We start from the raw sequence: 15,064 nt of genomic DNA on the forward strand, positions 1-15,064 counted from the left end.
ATGAATTCTTGTTTTCCTCCCTCTGTAGCAGGAAGCATGGAGTATTTCCTCTCTCCCTTTTTTCTTGTGAGTTTTCCAGTGGAGGTCACCATTTTGTGGGGGAAGGTGAAATTTCAGAGTTACAAATCCCCAAGATTTAGAAGCACTTGGAGGAGAGGCCTGTAAGACTGTCATGCTGGGTGGCTGGGAGGAGACAGGCTCACTGATGACGCAGGCTTGGCATGAGCCCAGTTATCTGGGATATCCTGATCCAACCAGGACACTTTCAAAACATCAACTGGCTTGTAGCAGTAGCAAGGCCTTTCCTGTCCTCATCCTTCTTCCCAGCAGGACTCATTCAGGGATTAACTGTTTGTAAATATCTGCTGAGGTCACTATACCACCAACCAACACAGAATACCAACATGGGCAAAAGTATTAAACCAAAAGAAGGGCATACAAGTCAAGATCCTGTGCTTGCACTGAGATTCAGGCACTTTGCATAAAAAGTTCTACTCTTTTAACCAGTATTACAAACTGTAAAATGTTCTTCAGAATACATTTGGGCAAAGGATTTTAAATTATTACTATTAAGAGAATTTTTGGACAGAAACAGCCACCATTCCATGGACAAAATGGAATTACTACACCAAAATATGAACTAGACTAGATACAAGCTGCTAAAGTGTCCTTGCATCAGCACAATCAAATTAATAAACACACTGTAATACAAATAAATAAATATATTAAAATATAATGTGTAATAATAAAAACACTTAGGGCTCTTTCAGTTCCCTTAAGTTTAATGATCTCAAAAACATGTAAAGAATAGTAGAAGAGTTTGGTGTTTACCTGACAAATAAACAAATGTTAATTTTTAAATGTGATCAACTAAGAGAAACAAATAACAATCTGGCTTAAAAAACTTTCAGCATTACTTTTCCTTAGGTCTACTGCATAATTTCTGCAATATTACAGACTACATCTTGACTAGTTTTCTCTCCCTAATTGTTTTTTTAGGTCTTGATCATCTACCAAGCAAGTCTTAAAGGAACCTAGCCTCCAGGATGTTAGGACAAATTTCTATTCCTTTTATGTAACCCTCTAGCAGTGGAGAGAGGGACTGCAAACATAATACACAGTTTCACTGTTATCAAATGGTGTATGTAAGAGACTCCTTTATATATGAAAATCAGGCTTCATAACTAACAGGTTCTTGGGAAGTAGCAGTGAAACCAGGTTTACAACAAATTTTGTCAAATATATATATACGACTAATATACATATGTATACTACAACAAGCAAAGCAAAATTGACTAACAGTTGTTTTGCACCACAGGATCTTAAGATACAACTTTTTAACAGCAGTGCAGTCTCCTAAATTTGAATGTTGGGAGATACTATTTGGAACATCAAGAACATTTTTTAAATGCAAGCACTCTCACGAGGATCATTGGAAGACTCCAAACTGCCCTGCACACTATAAAATCTGGAAAACATAAAACACACTACTGCATGGCAGTAAGAGAGAACACATTGTCATGTTACTGACAAGACAGAGAACATGTTTTACCCTGGAAGTTTCACTCTAGCTTGCCTTCATGAGTATATGAAGTCAGAGCTGGATTAAATCATCCACTTACACTGCTCAGCATTAGAGACAAAGGCCTGGTACTTCTCCTGTTTCAACTCGTAATTTAAAACTTGAAGCTTGGTTTCGAATGACAGGCAGAACCAGGAGAGTGAAGTCTGCAGCTGACCAAGTCTGTGTGCCAAACCAACCTCGCAAAAACGAGCAGCAGGCTGGATGCAGTGACCCGGACAGAGCAGGGCCCTGTGCTCGGGCAGCTGCAGCAGCAGGGGATTCACCCGCTTCCAGAACGGCACAAACCCCTCCACAGCCCGACTCACCGCCGCAGCACCTCTGCCCGCGTGGAATCCAGTGGCCAAAGGCGGCAGACAACCATTTCACTAAAACCCTGGGTTTTTTCCTTCTCCTTGCTCACTCTGGATTACCAGGATCAACATAAACCGGAGGAGGAGGGCCGGCTGCGAACCCGGCATCTGCTCTGGAGACAGCCCCAGCCACCCCGTGTGCCAGCAAAACTCTCTCCCTATCCACCCGCCGGAGATTTGCCGACACAAGGGCAAAGAGGGATTAGGGCCGCGGCAAATATTTGCCTGTCAGCACTTTACAGCGGGGTGAGGACACGGACACGGGCGGGTGTTTGGTTTCCAGCAGGGTGACTCCGCTCCCCCTGCAGCTGCAGGAGGGCCGAAAACAGAGGGGAGTGCTGATGTCGGCCTAAAGTCAGCGCTCACCGGGGGACATGATGACACTTCAGGAGACTGGGTCTAGACCCAGTCCCCTGAGGGACGGGGACCTCCCGTTCGGGGGGGCTCCCAGGCCATGACAGCCAGCACGCAGCCCACCCCGGGCTGATGCGCCCCCGCCATGCCCGAGCTGAGCCAACCAGGGCACCCCCGAAGGCGCCCGCAGCTCTCTCCCCGCCGGGGCTCCTCCCCTCGAAGCCGAGCTCGGCGAGGCAACAAGTGGGAGCCGCCGAAGTCACTTCCCCCTCTCCCCGTCAGCTCCCTCCGCCCGCCGCCGCCTCCCCGCCCCCGGCCCCGCCGCGCTCCCTCGGGGCTGTGCGGGAGGGGTCGCTCGTACCTGCGCCGCCGCCGCCGCCGCCATGTCGCGCAGAGGCGGCCCGGGGTGAGGCGGCGGCGCTCCCCGCCCGACTACAACTCCCGTGAGGCCCCGCGCCCGGGGCGGTGCGCGGCTGCCGGCCGGGGGGGCCGGGGGTGGCGGGGACGGAGCGCCACGGGGAAAGCCGAGGGGCTCGGAGCGGCTCTGGGCGGGAAATGGCCGGTTCGGCTACAGCGTGGCGTTGGGGTGGTTTCATTTCGGGGAGACTGTTTCTGGTGCCCTCACGCAAGGTCGCTTTTTGCAGAGCCACGGGCTCGTTAGGGTTGGACCGCACTCTTGGGACGCCTGACCCACCCCTCCTGCCAAGGCAGGGTCACCTCGGGCAGGTGACGCAGGAACGCGTCCAGGTGCGTTTGGAATGGCTCCAGAGGGACACTCCATGGCCTCCCTGGGCAGCCTGTTCTGCGCTCTGCCTCCCTCAGCGAAAAGCTGTTCCTCACGCTGAGGTTAAACTTCCCTGTGTTTTGGCTTAGGGCCATTGCTCCTTGGCCTGTTGCTGGGCACCACTGAAAAACAAAACAAAAAACAAAAACCTTAGTAAATTTTTGTTGTTTGTTTTAATACTTTTTAATATTGTACTGGCTGTTGCATTTAGGACTATTCTATATGGCAGTTTTGTTTTCTTTCTTTCTTTTTTACACATCAGTTCATCGAGCTCTTTGCACAGACAACTGAGGCAAATGTGAAAGTCAGGCATAGTAACTCCAGCAGATTTCCCTTCTCTGCTCCTGCCAGTTGATGAAAGGAAAATCCTCATCCCTAAACAGAAGGGATGAGAGGACATAGTCTCAAACTGTGCCAGGAGAGGTTCAGCTTGGATATTAGGAAGAGTTTCTTCACAGAAAGGGTGATTATGCATTGGAATGGGCTGCACCAGGCCCCTTTTACAAGTAGGTGTTTCCTCTTTTCAGGTTTTTGTCCCTCCCATAATGCATATGATTCTCTGAAAAGACATTGCTTTCTCAGTGCCTGAAATAGGCTACACTTGTTTTGCACTTGAAGTGCAAACTGAACAACCTTCCTTTGCTTTTTTTCCCCACATTGCTTTGGTAAATAAACGATTTTAAATTAAACTTGTGAGCAAGCAGTTTGTCATCAGTTCTTGCCACAATGCTTGTGACTTTGTTAGCGTCATAAACATCATCTTAAGCTGAAGATCAAAGCATCAAATTTTCAAGAGTCTTGAGAAAATATCTGTAGTATGTAGTCACTGACATGTCTCCATCATCCTTCACACATAAGAATGACTAAGTGACGTTAAGTTTTGGTGATTAATCTTCTTCTAATATATGTTTTTTGAACAGATTGAAAGCCTCTTAGTGCCCTCAGAAATGAGGTTATAGGGCTATGCATGTAGCAGGCACATGACCTGTGAAATGCAGTGAGATGTCTTACACTGCTTGCAAGCAACCTTCAGGCTTACTTTTCTTGGCATGCTTTGCTGAATCATGCAGCAGTGCCAGGAGCATCTGCTGAAAATGAGGGTTTGTTTTCCATTGATCTCTAGGCAACTGGGTGTCTTCCAAAAGTAATCTCAGGGTCATCAGACACAAATAACGGTAAATCAAATCCCATATAATTTCACTGCAATGGATTTTATTTTACAAATTTTCAAGACGTCTGTGTGGAATTCTACTTTACACTCAAAAATAATTAATTAGAATGGATTGTTCTTCTTTTTAATTATGTAGTAACAAGCTACATTCAGAAATATTTAATTATTTATGTTAATTATTGAATTATTGCCTGTTTATGTACACACCAATTTCTTCAGAGAAAGGCAGGCTCTTTGCAACTCGGTCCATAGCTGACCAACACTTCCTTAGAATTTTCCATATTTCCTCATTTCTTAGCAGTAGAAGATGTTAGATCTTTTCTTTTTGGAAGCTGCACTAGGAAAAAAAACAACAAAAAACCCCACATTGTCTGCTCCATGTGTGTTGCTTTCCTGTGTGTTTACTCTGATAAAATTTATTGATTAACTTCTTCATAAACCATAATGGGCTAGATGGGAATTATTTTCAATTTTACCAGCCAGGAAAGGCAATGTCAGTCATCCCACCTAAAGGAAAGCCTTTTCTGGGAAAAGTCTTTTCATTGTGTAATAGAGGTAGCCAAGTCAATCAACTAAAAGAACTAAATGGCTGCTTAGTGGTCTCTTGTGCATAGTAGATGAGTATTTTATGGTGGTCTCTGAGTATGTGTCCATAGAATGCCTTCCTCCCATCTGTCTAATGATATTGTTGTATGTGCTACATATTTTCTTGAATTTTTTTGCAGGAGTCAATTGATGTTATATAATGACTGGAAGGGCTTTGCTTCCACTAGCACTTGAGGTATTTTATCAGGGTAGCTAACTCCCAGTTTCCCTGGTCACCCTCAGTGGATTAACATGCCATTGTAGCTAGGCTGAACAACAGGCTGCTGTTCATCATCAGAAACCTTCTGTGATTGTGGGGAGAAAGCTTTGGAAGCACTTTTTGCATTTGTTTGCATTCTGTTTTGAATAGGTGGACAAATAATTGTCAGTAGGTATAAAGCTGGGACTAGGCAACATAAAAAGAACCAGCAAAGCTCTGGAAAACATCTAGAAGCAAATATGGCATTTTAGACAAAGTGGCTGAAGAGCTTGGAAGAGTATTCTGCCAAGTATCAGGTCAACTTCTGAGACTAGCTTCCCCCAGAGCACATAAGGTTTAGGAACTAATTAGAATTGGCTGCATTTCACTCCTGTGTGGACAAAGTAGGTGCCAAGAATTCTATTTGGTTTGGTGGTGGTTCAGCTGTACCAGCAACGAGGTGGGAGAGCCAAGACATAGGCTCTGGATTTTGCAGTTTAAATGAAAAAGAGTCTTTTATATACATCTACATGGGTAGCACAGCAGAGCATACTCTCTCTGCTTCTCTTTGTTGAAAGAAAGCAGCATTGTTTGGAGGAATGAAACAAGTGTTTTGGTTTTGTTACCTGAGCAGCTCCTGAATATGGAGAGAGTATTCCACTCCTCAGACTTTTCTGTGTCCTTCTCAGTATTTTGCTTTTCTGGATGAGCAAGGACATTTTCAGCTGCAGAGTAACCACATGGAGAAGATAAAATAGAATTTTTTTTTATGATTTCAATAAACTCAGTATTTCAAAACATTGAGAACATGAAGGTATCCTGACTCTCAGTGAAAACACTTCTGGCAGTTAAGAGGTACAGGCTGTGCTTTGCCGAAATTGCACACATTTATGAGTCTGATTCAGAAGCAAAATTATCATTGATTTTAGTGGAAACAGGATGTTTCCTTAAAGGTGTGGTTAGAGGTCAGCTTTGCCTGAAAAGATCTTAGATTTCGAGTGAACAAAAAGTTGAACACAGCACGGGCATATGCCCTTGCAGCAGTGAGGACTGCCTGTTTATGGGTCTGTGCTGCCATCAGGCTGATGAAACCTTTATTCCACTCTGCTTGACATTCTTGGGGTCACATCTGCAGTAGCATATCTAGTTTTGGGGCCACCAAGGTAAGAAAGATACATTGACTGAAGTCAGCCCTGTGGAGGATCACGGAGATGGAGGGGGAGTTGGAGCACATGACATATGAGGACACTAACTTGGCTGGGATATGTTTAGCCCCAGGAATAAACAAGGTTTATGGGAGATCTGATGCCTCTTTTCCATTCTCTAATGTGAAGACACAGAGAAGGCAAGGAAAAAGCAGCATCACCAGGTTGCAGCAAAATAAATTTTGTTTGTGTAGACGCATAAACATCTACTATAATAGTTATTAAGCATTGCAGCAAGGACTTGGAGGAGTTCTTACAGATTATCAGTTTGACCAGATAAAGCCCTGAGTGACTTTGACCAGGAAGGTAAAACTTCTGTGAGCAGCACGAAGCAATGCATCACCTCCAGAAGTCTCTTCCATACTAAATTAACCTATGAAAATTCACAATTACTTCTTCAATCGAAAATACCTTAATAGGTGGTTGTCAGAGGCTGAGAACAATAGTCACAGCATTGAATTCCATTGAATTTATGAATGTTTATTAGTACCACTTCATTGTATCAGGAGGCAGCATATCTACGTTCTGAGTTACTTTGGTTATGGCAGCAATACAGTTGGGTAATATCAAGAATTCTTTTTGCATATTCAGATACACTGTAACAAAATATGCCAAGTTACAAACAGATTTAAGTAATTTGCTAAAAACTGTGCAGAGCAGGATCATTTCAGTCTTTGTGCTTCTATTGTAACTCTCCACTTCGTTTTAGACAGATACATGAACAGTAAAGATTTCATGGTCAGGTGGCTCTAGGACAATGAGTTGAATGACTACTTGTTGAAATTTTGTAGGTGCATAAGACCTTCTTGGTACTCATGGTCACAGTATTTTTCCTCTTGTGGAAATTTGCTGGCACCTATGAAGTGGTCCTGGCGTACCAGAATAGAAGAATAGAAGATACTGGTCTAATTTGTCCTTCAATAAGTTATCTCTTCAATAATTGACAGTATTCAGTCCCCAGCCCAAAGTCTTTTGAAGTCATATTCATTTCAAATGTTTCTTGTCAGAAAACAATAGCCAAAGACTGGTCTCCACTACAGCAAAAAAAAATGATAACTTCTATCTTTCCATGGTTTGTCTGTACACAAGAGAACCCTGCAGAATTAATGAGTCCCCTTTTAAATTTTTTACATTTTAGGCAGTGACTGTTGTAAATAAGATACCAGGACTGATCTGTTCAACGGTGCATCTGATGATAAGAGACATGATACAATTTGTTCTGGCGACTAAACCAAACCACAAACTAGAAACTATAGGTAAGCCCTAGGAAGACTGTATGGATCTATGTCATATCTGCTCACCCCATTACACTTTTCCTTAGGTATCCTTGCTTCTGGGCATAATCAGAAATAGGATATTGTATTGTGGGCCTATCTGAGTTTCTGCTTTTTGTAAACTACACAGCAGCTGTGAAGAATTAGTTGTCTGCTCCACATAATCTTTAGAGATCAAATAAAATAGTGTGGAAACAGCATAGACATTTTAAGACAGATGCACAAAAAGCCAAATTGTTGCTTAGAAACATTGCTTGGTGCCACTGCAAAACTACCTTGGCTCTCTATATAAATGCTGGGAAATTAAATATTCTATTTTCCAGGCACTTTGTCATTCAGCCACACTGGAATATGCACTGTATGTTACACTGTCTGGGGAAAAATATACCTATTGAGCTAGAATTAAGAAAGATATCAGTTTTGTATTTAAAAAAAAAAAAAAAAAAAAAAAAGGCACCCAAACATTAATTTTGCAAATAAAGCAAACCGGTTTTATGCTGCTATTTAAAAAGCCATTTTTGCACCATAAAGTGTAAGTTTAAGTGTTCTCAGCACCATGGCAAATGGAGAAAAAGGAAGGAAATAGCAGAGGCAAATATGCTCCCACTCTGCTCAGGAGATGAGCTGTTGATGTGCTGCAGTCATCTGAAATGGTATTCAAAGACTGGAAGAATCCTGTGGCAAAGAGCAGTAACAGAAGGAAAACTGATATCCTAGTGAACTATCTGTTTAACAGCTTGTGTTCCTTCTAGGAGTCTCCCAAAATTTCCATTTAAGACCCAAAAGACTACTTTTACACAAAGCTAGTTTTATATATATTTATCTGCCAAAAGATGAAAGAACATTTGCCCACAGAACTTCAGAAACTCTGAGTTCTTGTAGCTATTGTCATGACAGTTAATCCAGAGACATCACCCCCCTCAAAAAAAGACCAATGAGTAAACTGATAAACACTGAAAAGCATTAAAATTTACAAAAATACTTATGTGCCCATTGCTATATACAATCCAAGTATTTTAAGTCAGGTAAGAAAGAGATAGGCAACAACTTTTATGTTAAAACCTGATGTTTTAATGCCCAAAAGAAAAGTTATTTTTTTTTTCTTTTCAAAAGAGAGTATGAATGAGAGAAAATCCATCTCACTGTGCAAAAAATTGTGAACTTCAGATTTTCAGGCCAGTGAAGTCATTTCTTGGCATTCTCATGTCTTCATCCCACTGCAAATACATTTTGTTATTTTCCATACACAGCATGCTTGCAAAGAGTAAATTTGTGTGGCTTTCTCAGGGAAGTGCCTGTAAGAATTAGAGGCTGTCCATGGCATGCAAAATCTGAAAGTTCATTCAGAACTAGTCCTGATAGTTGGGTCTTGCTTCAGTAGACCGATGTCCCTTCACGCTGGAATTTGCCTTCATAGCAGGTCCTGGGGCTGGAGGGTTGACCATTGCTGCAGTGCAAACACAGACTGCATAACTGTGCCAAATGCTTCTTGAACTTGACTCCAACAAATACATAAAGCACAGGGTTGAGGCAGCAGTGGGAGAAAGCAATTTTCCGGCTGATGTGAAAGGCAAGGTCAGAGTCTTTCACATACTGACAGGTAGGTGATGGAAGAGTAGTCAGAAAGCTGAGGATGTTGTAGGGTGCCCAGCACAGGAAAAAAGCCACCACAATAATGAGGATGAGTCTCACAGTTCTGTGCTTTCTGCGAGATCTTGCTCTAAGCAGGATTATGAGTATCTTGAAGTAACAGAATACGATGACTCCAAAGGAAAGCAGGAAGAGTACATTTCTCACATAAATGTCCACGTTTTTCCAATTCCCATCAGCATAATCACAGAACCTTCGCTCTTCTGAGTCTTCTTGCACTGTGGTGTGAATCACCTCAGGAACCACAATTAATATGCTAATAGTCCAAACAGCCAAGGACACCAGAACACCACAGCACTGTGTCTGGGATCTCAGAGTTGAAAGGGGGTTCACTACAAACAAGTACCTCAGTATAGTCATGAGAGTCAAAAAGAAAACACCGCTGTAGTAGCCAATGGAGAAAACGGCGTTTGATGCTTTGCAAAGGAACTCACCAAAAATCCATCCAAAGGACTGGTCCACTACCCAAAAAGGCAGCATGCAGGAGAAGACTAAATCAGAGATACAGAGATTCATGATGAAGATGTTTGTTAAAGATGTAAGGTTTTCATATTTCAATAGGATCCATAACACCAGAGTGTTTCCTAGCAGACTGAGAAAAAATACCAGAATGTAGAGGACGGCAGTGAGATAGATGTTAAGTGTGAAATAGTCACCCATTTCACAGACGTTGGTTTCATTAGGGTGTTCATATGAGTAATTATAATCTAAATAATATCCTTCATCCATTTCTTTGTGCAGATCTTGTGCAGTTCTGCAGCAGCTACTTCAAAGGACAGCAACAAATCAAATGAAATCTTTTGTGAAAATCAGCTCAATAACTAAACTCCCACTGTGGAGGCTTCTGTTTTAAGACAGAAAAAGCAGCAGTGAAACTAGTCATTTTCCTGGCTTGGGGACACAAAGGACTCATTTCTTCTTATGACTAGAACACGAACAGGTAGATATCAAAGACTTACTGCAAAGCATTCAAATCTTAAATGCTTAACAAGTCAGAAACTCGGATATTTCTGAACCAAAATGTTTGCTGACAGCTGTAAATTACTAAGTTTCTACCATATGAATGTGCATTGTTTTTTGATGTAAATATCTCAGGTGCCAAGACTTTCAAATATGCTACTGTTTTTTCAGTTTTCTGGAGTGGTATCCAACTCCTAAGCACTTCACTTATAGACGATTCTTTGTCACCAAAGTTCAGCACTGCATAAGCCTAGAAAAGCTGAGCAGTACCAGTAGCAACAACTGAAAGCACTAAGAGCAGGAAAAGCCAGGTTTCTTTCAGATTTTTGTCTTGAGGTTTGTTGATATCTAAGCATCTCGAAGCTGTGGCAGAAGCATCATCATGCTGGATGCTCTGTGTGCCTCTGTGCCCTGATTCTCAGGGGTGCAACAGGAGCAGAGATCACATCCTTTTCTGCTTGGGGCTGTCTGTTTACATGCAGGCAGGGATTTAATCCTAGGTGGATGGTGAGTTGAAACTGGCCAACAGGATAAAAAATTAGCGAGACTGAGAAGGCAACATACCATCAGGTCACAGTAGCTGGATTTCTTCATGAAATTAATCTTAAAAATCGGTACAAAAAATCAGTAATGCCTCTGGCCAGTGTTTCAAAGTCTAAATTCACTTTATCCTAGAAGAAGGCTTATCTGCAACATCATGTTTGGATCTTGTTTTGACTGAAGTCAGACCTGCCACCGAGTTCCTTCAAAGTACAGTTGCAAAAAGAAAATCTCAGGCCAAAACTGTGCTAGTGAAATTTTCCTTTTTTAATTAGTGAAGGCAGAATCTGTCTGCTACAGCCAGACAAAGACATGCTGCCTTTGGAGGACAGAGCTATGTCTACACCAGGAAAGCATGTCAGGCTGCCAGAATTCAATGCCATCCATGGGGGTAGGTGGTTCAGGTCAGCCAGAACAAGACACAGGCAGCATAGGACAGGGACCATCTATCCAGTGGGTCATGATCAGCGAGTTTGGGAGGCAAGGGATGTGTAGGATTCAGTACTGTGGCTGCAAGTGGCCCTGGAGCACTTAACACCAGAGTCACAGCTCTAACTGGAAAGATGTTTGTGGCCCTCAGTTTGTACAATGCTGCAGTTTTCAGGCATGCAGAGTAAGTCCTTGCAAAGACAGTCATCCTCTCTGGCTTTACATGGTAGTAGGGACAACACTTAAGCAATGAATAGTTTAGATTGAGGTCCTGATGTCACTGTGTCCTGTTTCAGCTCAGGCTGGGGTATGCTGCTCCTTAGCAGCTGTCCTAAGGGAGCAGACAAGCCTCTTTGTGAATAATCAGGGTTCTCCAGGGATAAGAGGATAGCACTAGCCAGTGATCATTCAGTGACAGCAAGCCCCAGGGCAGGTCTGCTCCCAGCAGGTCTGCTACACAGCCAGCAGGGCTGCTTCTGGGCTGCTCCTGATCTCTGCCACAATTGCTGCTGGCCCCTGCCACAGGAATCATCTCACAAAGGCCTCAGTCCTGCTCACTGCCTCTGCCTGGGAAGCTTCTGATCTGCACATGTCCTGCCCCTCACCACATCATGCTGTTCTGCTCTTTGTACCCCTGTTGCAGGGCAGGCAGTGGTTAGAAAGCAGATATCTGCTGGGGAGGTCTGCTCACCATCCTGATTGCTGTCAGGATACTTGCAAGGCAGAAAAGTTGCAAAGGTATTTTGCAAAGGTATTTTGAGATTATTTCAGATAGCAGTTAAGTGCCAAAATAAACAGGTGTACCAACACATCTATTTTCTTCTCAGTTCAGGTGATAGGAGATGGTAAATAGTTTCTGCAGTCCAAACAGTCTCTATTTTTCTCCGTCTTCCCCGAGGACACTGATGCTCAGTGTGCAGCCACTTGATTCCTGCTGGCAGGATTCCTTCTTGATTGGAAGCCCTGTTAGTAATTCTTTCTATTTCCATCTCCAGATTTTCATATTCCTTGGCATCTTACTCACCTGACTCAAAAGGATGTCTTGCACGTAGGGAGGAGACAGAGGAATGCTTGGGCACAGGTGTCCTCTCTCTGAATTTTTGTCCAGCATTTCCAGAGAACATAGGAAAATGCTTCTGTGAGGTTGCTTGTTCCCGATGTTTAATACTGCAAAGGTAGCTCTTGGATAATGCCACATTTCACCAAACAAGATCATTCATCATGTGCCATCTTACCTGGTGCAGGCTCCATGGAATTACAGATGGAGGTTCCAGCCTACAAAGCATCAGACCTTGTGGATGTTGCTCAGGATTTTATGCTCTGATATTATGTTTCTACCAGCTGAGAAGCCCTCCATCAGGTCAGTGATGGTAGGGAGAATCTTTCAGGAACCTAAGACCCTTGGATCTTTTCCTTTTTACCTCAAAATTCCTTAAATAAAAACCTGTATTTTTGTTCTACTGTATTTCATCTTCCCCCTTCAACTCTACAGGCAAGAAAAGCTGTGTATGGATTTTCAGTTAAGATATATGCAAAGGAAATAAAAAATGATGTGATTGGATCAGCTAGTGAAAAATGTGTCAGTGTGACACAAGAAATCCAAGTCATGCAACTGTTTTCAATGTATATATGATGATACAAGTGAGAGCAGAACTTGGTTTAAAGATGGATATTACCTTAATTTCAGTTGTCAGAACAAATAGAACAGAGGAAAAACACATCATACAGTTTAAAGTCATTCCTGCCCTTCTGAAGTGCACTCAGCAAGGCATTCAACATTCATTTCACTCTTGCCCAGAAAAACTACTTCTCCAGAAGCCTTCATTTTCTAGCAGGTCTGTGCTTTGTCTTGGAGCATCATATTAAAAAAGGGTTCTAATACAGAAATGGGGAAACGATACTACTAGTGACGCCCAATTCAATTTTCTTTTTCTCTGAAAATTCAATTGGACTTCTGTCAGCTGAAGGCACATATTGTTCATCAGTTTATTTCATTTTCAAACTGAGCATTTGAAAGAGGAGCTGGGAGGAGTTGTCTGCTCACTTTGCAGTCAGTGGAAGGAGGGAGAGGCACTGGCAGGAGCCACATCAGCCCCCACTCTGTGCTCTACCAGTATCCTCCCCAGGCAGAGACAGCTGAGACAGCCCCCTTTAAGGAGGTTCCTGGCATTTACACAGACAAGCTGAGATTAATCTCATCTTAATTGGAAAAGACAAGGGAAGTGCAGTAGAGAGAAGCCCCCTACCATAAGGCATGTACTGATTGCATTTTTTAATTCACTTTATTCAAAAAGCCTCTGGGCTTCATAGCTTGTTCTCCATGTTTCTCAAGAAAAAAAGAAATAGATGTTTTTGCAGGCTGGTTTGTATAGGCATCAGACGTTGTTGACATATAAAATAAATTTCTGTTCCCCTAAACTAAATTTATCTGGTAGCTGCTTCCTTAGCCAATCTCTTGTTCCAGATTGAGATAGGAAGAAAAAATCCCAAATGAAGAGGCTTTCATTTTTCAAACAGGTTTATGGAACAATCATTTAATTTAAGGAAATTAAAACACAATAATTAACATTTCTCCTTCCCTGACTATGACTGGTATCTGTCTTGGAGCACAGCCTCAGAGTCACACATAGAAGATGGAAAGGAAAGTCCTGGAAGTCATGACTGGCAGGTAGACTTGGTCCAAAGCACAAGTGTACTCTGAACAGTGTGGTCTATGCTGGCTTTTTGACTACCTGAGAGGAAATTGGCACATGGTAACAAACTCTTCCAAGACATGGATAAAACAAAAGATCGAGGTAAAGTGAAAAGTCAATAGAAACTCCCTTGTCCAATTCAGTTTTGCAAAATCTCAAGAAGCCCAGCTCATCAAGGAATCTCTTACCCTAGTTTTAAAGGAAAACCTTCTGTTGAGACCAAGGCTTCCACTTGTGCCTGATGGATTTCACAAGGCAGGTACAACTCTCACAGTCACCCCAGAACCTTGGTGGCCTCCTGTTCCCCCTGAGCTCTGCCTCTCAGTCCTGGCCATCAGCCCTGTCATAATCACAGTCTGCATGTTTCAGCCAGCAGTATTTCAGCCCAAACCTTTGAAAGGAACAGCTCTGCTCACAGGGACAGCCAACGGAAAGGATTTTTTTCTCTGAAAAGCCTATTGAGAGGAAAGCATGCACTGACTGTCTGCCAGGAGATGGATTTCACCTGGTGGCACAGGGGAAAGGGAAGCAGAAGCATCCCAAATGAAGAGTCTGAAACTCATCCTGAAACACACATTTGAGTTCAAATTTCCACAACAAGTTGGCAGCCCATGGCTTGGACAGGAGCACCCTTTTCTGGATTAGGAACTGGCTGGATGGCCAGGCCCCGAGAGTCACAGTGAATGGTGCCACATCCAGTCACTAGTGGTGTCCCCCAAGGATCTGTGTTGGACCCAGCCCTGTTCAATATCTCTATTGATGACCTGGGGAATTCAGTCTACCATTAGCAAATTTGCAGTTCTGTTGTGCTAAGGCTGGTCAGACAGGATGTGGTGCTGGCAGCTGAGCAGCAGCTGGGCAGCAGCTGCAACAGAGTTCAGGCAGGAGCAAACTTGGCCAGAGTGGTTTGTGTGGAAGTGGAGGCGGTTGGTATCCTGCCTGTGGTTTCCTGCAGCAGGCTTTGTGCCAGCAGGATTGCAGCTCTAGGTGTTCTCTGTTCTCCCCTAGGGCAAAGGCAAAGAGAAATCCAGCCCCTGAATTTTGCAGGATGGTGCAAAGGAGAGCATTGCTCCCTGCTTGCGGCCAGGCAGGGTTTGGCCGTGGTTTTCCTGGTAGTCCATGCAGGGATGGGATGAGTAAGGAATTCTGCAGCATGATAAGAAATAGTCTTTTTGGTAATAATTAGCTATGGTGAAACAGAAAACAGGAGCTTTCTGGGATTTTTTGAGTGAAGAAAGAGTCAATTTGTTTACAAAGTGTAGACGAATAAGAGTTTAAATGCATT

General features: G+C 43.2%; 2 protein-coding genes across 8 annotated transcripts in view; both read right to left on the reverse strand.

Annotated features, from left to right (window-relative positions):
- The window catches only part of FYCO1 (FYVE and coiled-coil domain autophagy adaptor 1), a 43,335-nt gene extending 40,582 nt beyond the window's left edge, over positions 1–2,753 (reverse strand). For 3 of the 7 annotated variants that reach the window (XM_056483410.1, XM_056483406.1, XM_056483403.1), the window contains exon 1: positions 2,651–2,744. The gene's annotated coding sequence lies outside the window, so the exon portion shown is untranslated. Of the gene's footprint in view, positions 1–1,890; positions 2,501–2,650 lie in introns of those variants that run through there. The other 4 variants (XM_056483408.1, XM_056483409.1, XM_056483405.1 and 1 more) reach the window with 4 other exon arrangements.
- A 3,974-nt stretch (positions 2,754–6,727) lies between these two features.
- On the reverse strand, positions 6,728–9,959 carry XCR1 (X-C motif chemokine receptor 1). The gene has a single exon (XM_056484041.1). The coding sequence runs from the start codon at positions 9,884–9,886 to the stop codon at positions 8,882–8,884; it is 1,005 nt and encodes a 334-aa protein (XP_056340016.1). The 5' UTR covers positions 9,887–9,959; the 3' UTR covers positions 6,728–8,881.
- Between the last annotated feature and the right edge of the window lie 5,105 nt (positions 9,960–15,064).

Source organism: Oenanthe melanoleuca, chromosome 2 (genome assembly GCF_029582105.1).
Source record: "Oenanthe melanoleuca isolate GR-GAL-2019-014 chromosome 2, OMel1.0, whole genome shotgun sequence".
NCBI classification, from domain to species: Eukaryota; Metazoa; Chordata; class Aves; order Passeriformes; family Muscicapidae; genus Oenanthe; species Oenanthe melanoleuca.

What these genes read in the sequence shown, in the direction of transcription:
- XCR1 (XM_056484041.1), bottom strand. Translation starts at nt 9,886, where the DNA reads ATGGATGAAGGATATTATTTAGATTATAATTACTCATATGAACACCCT.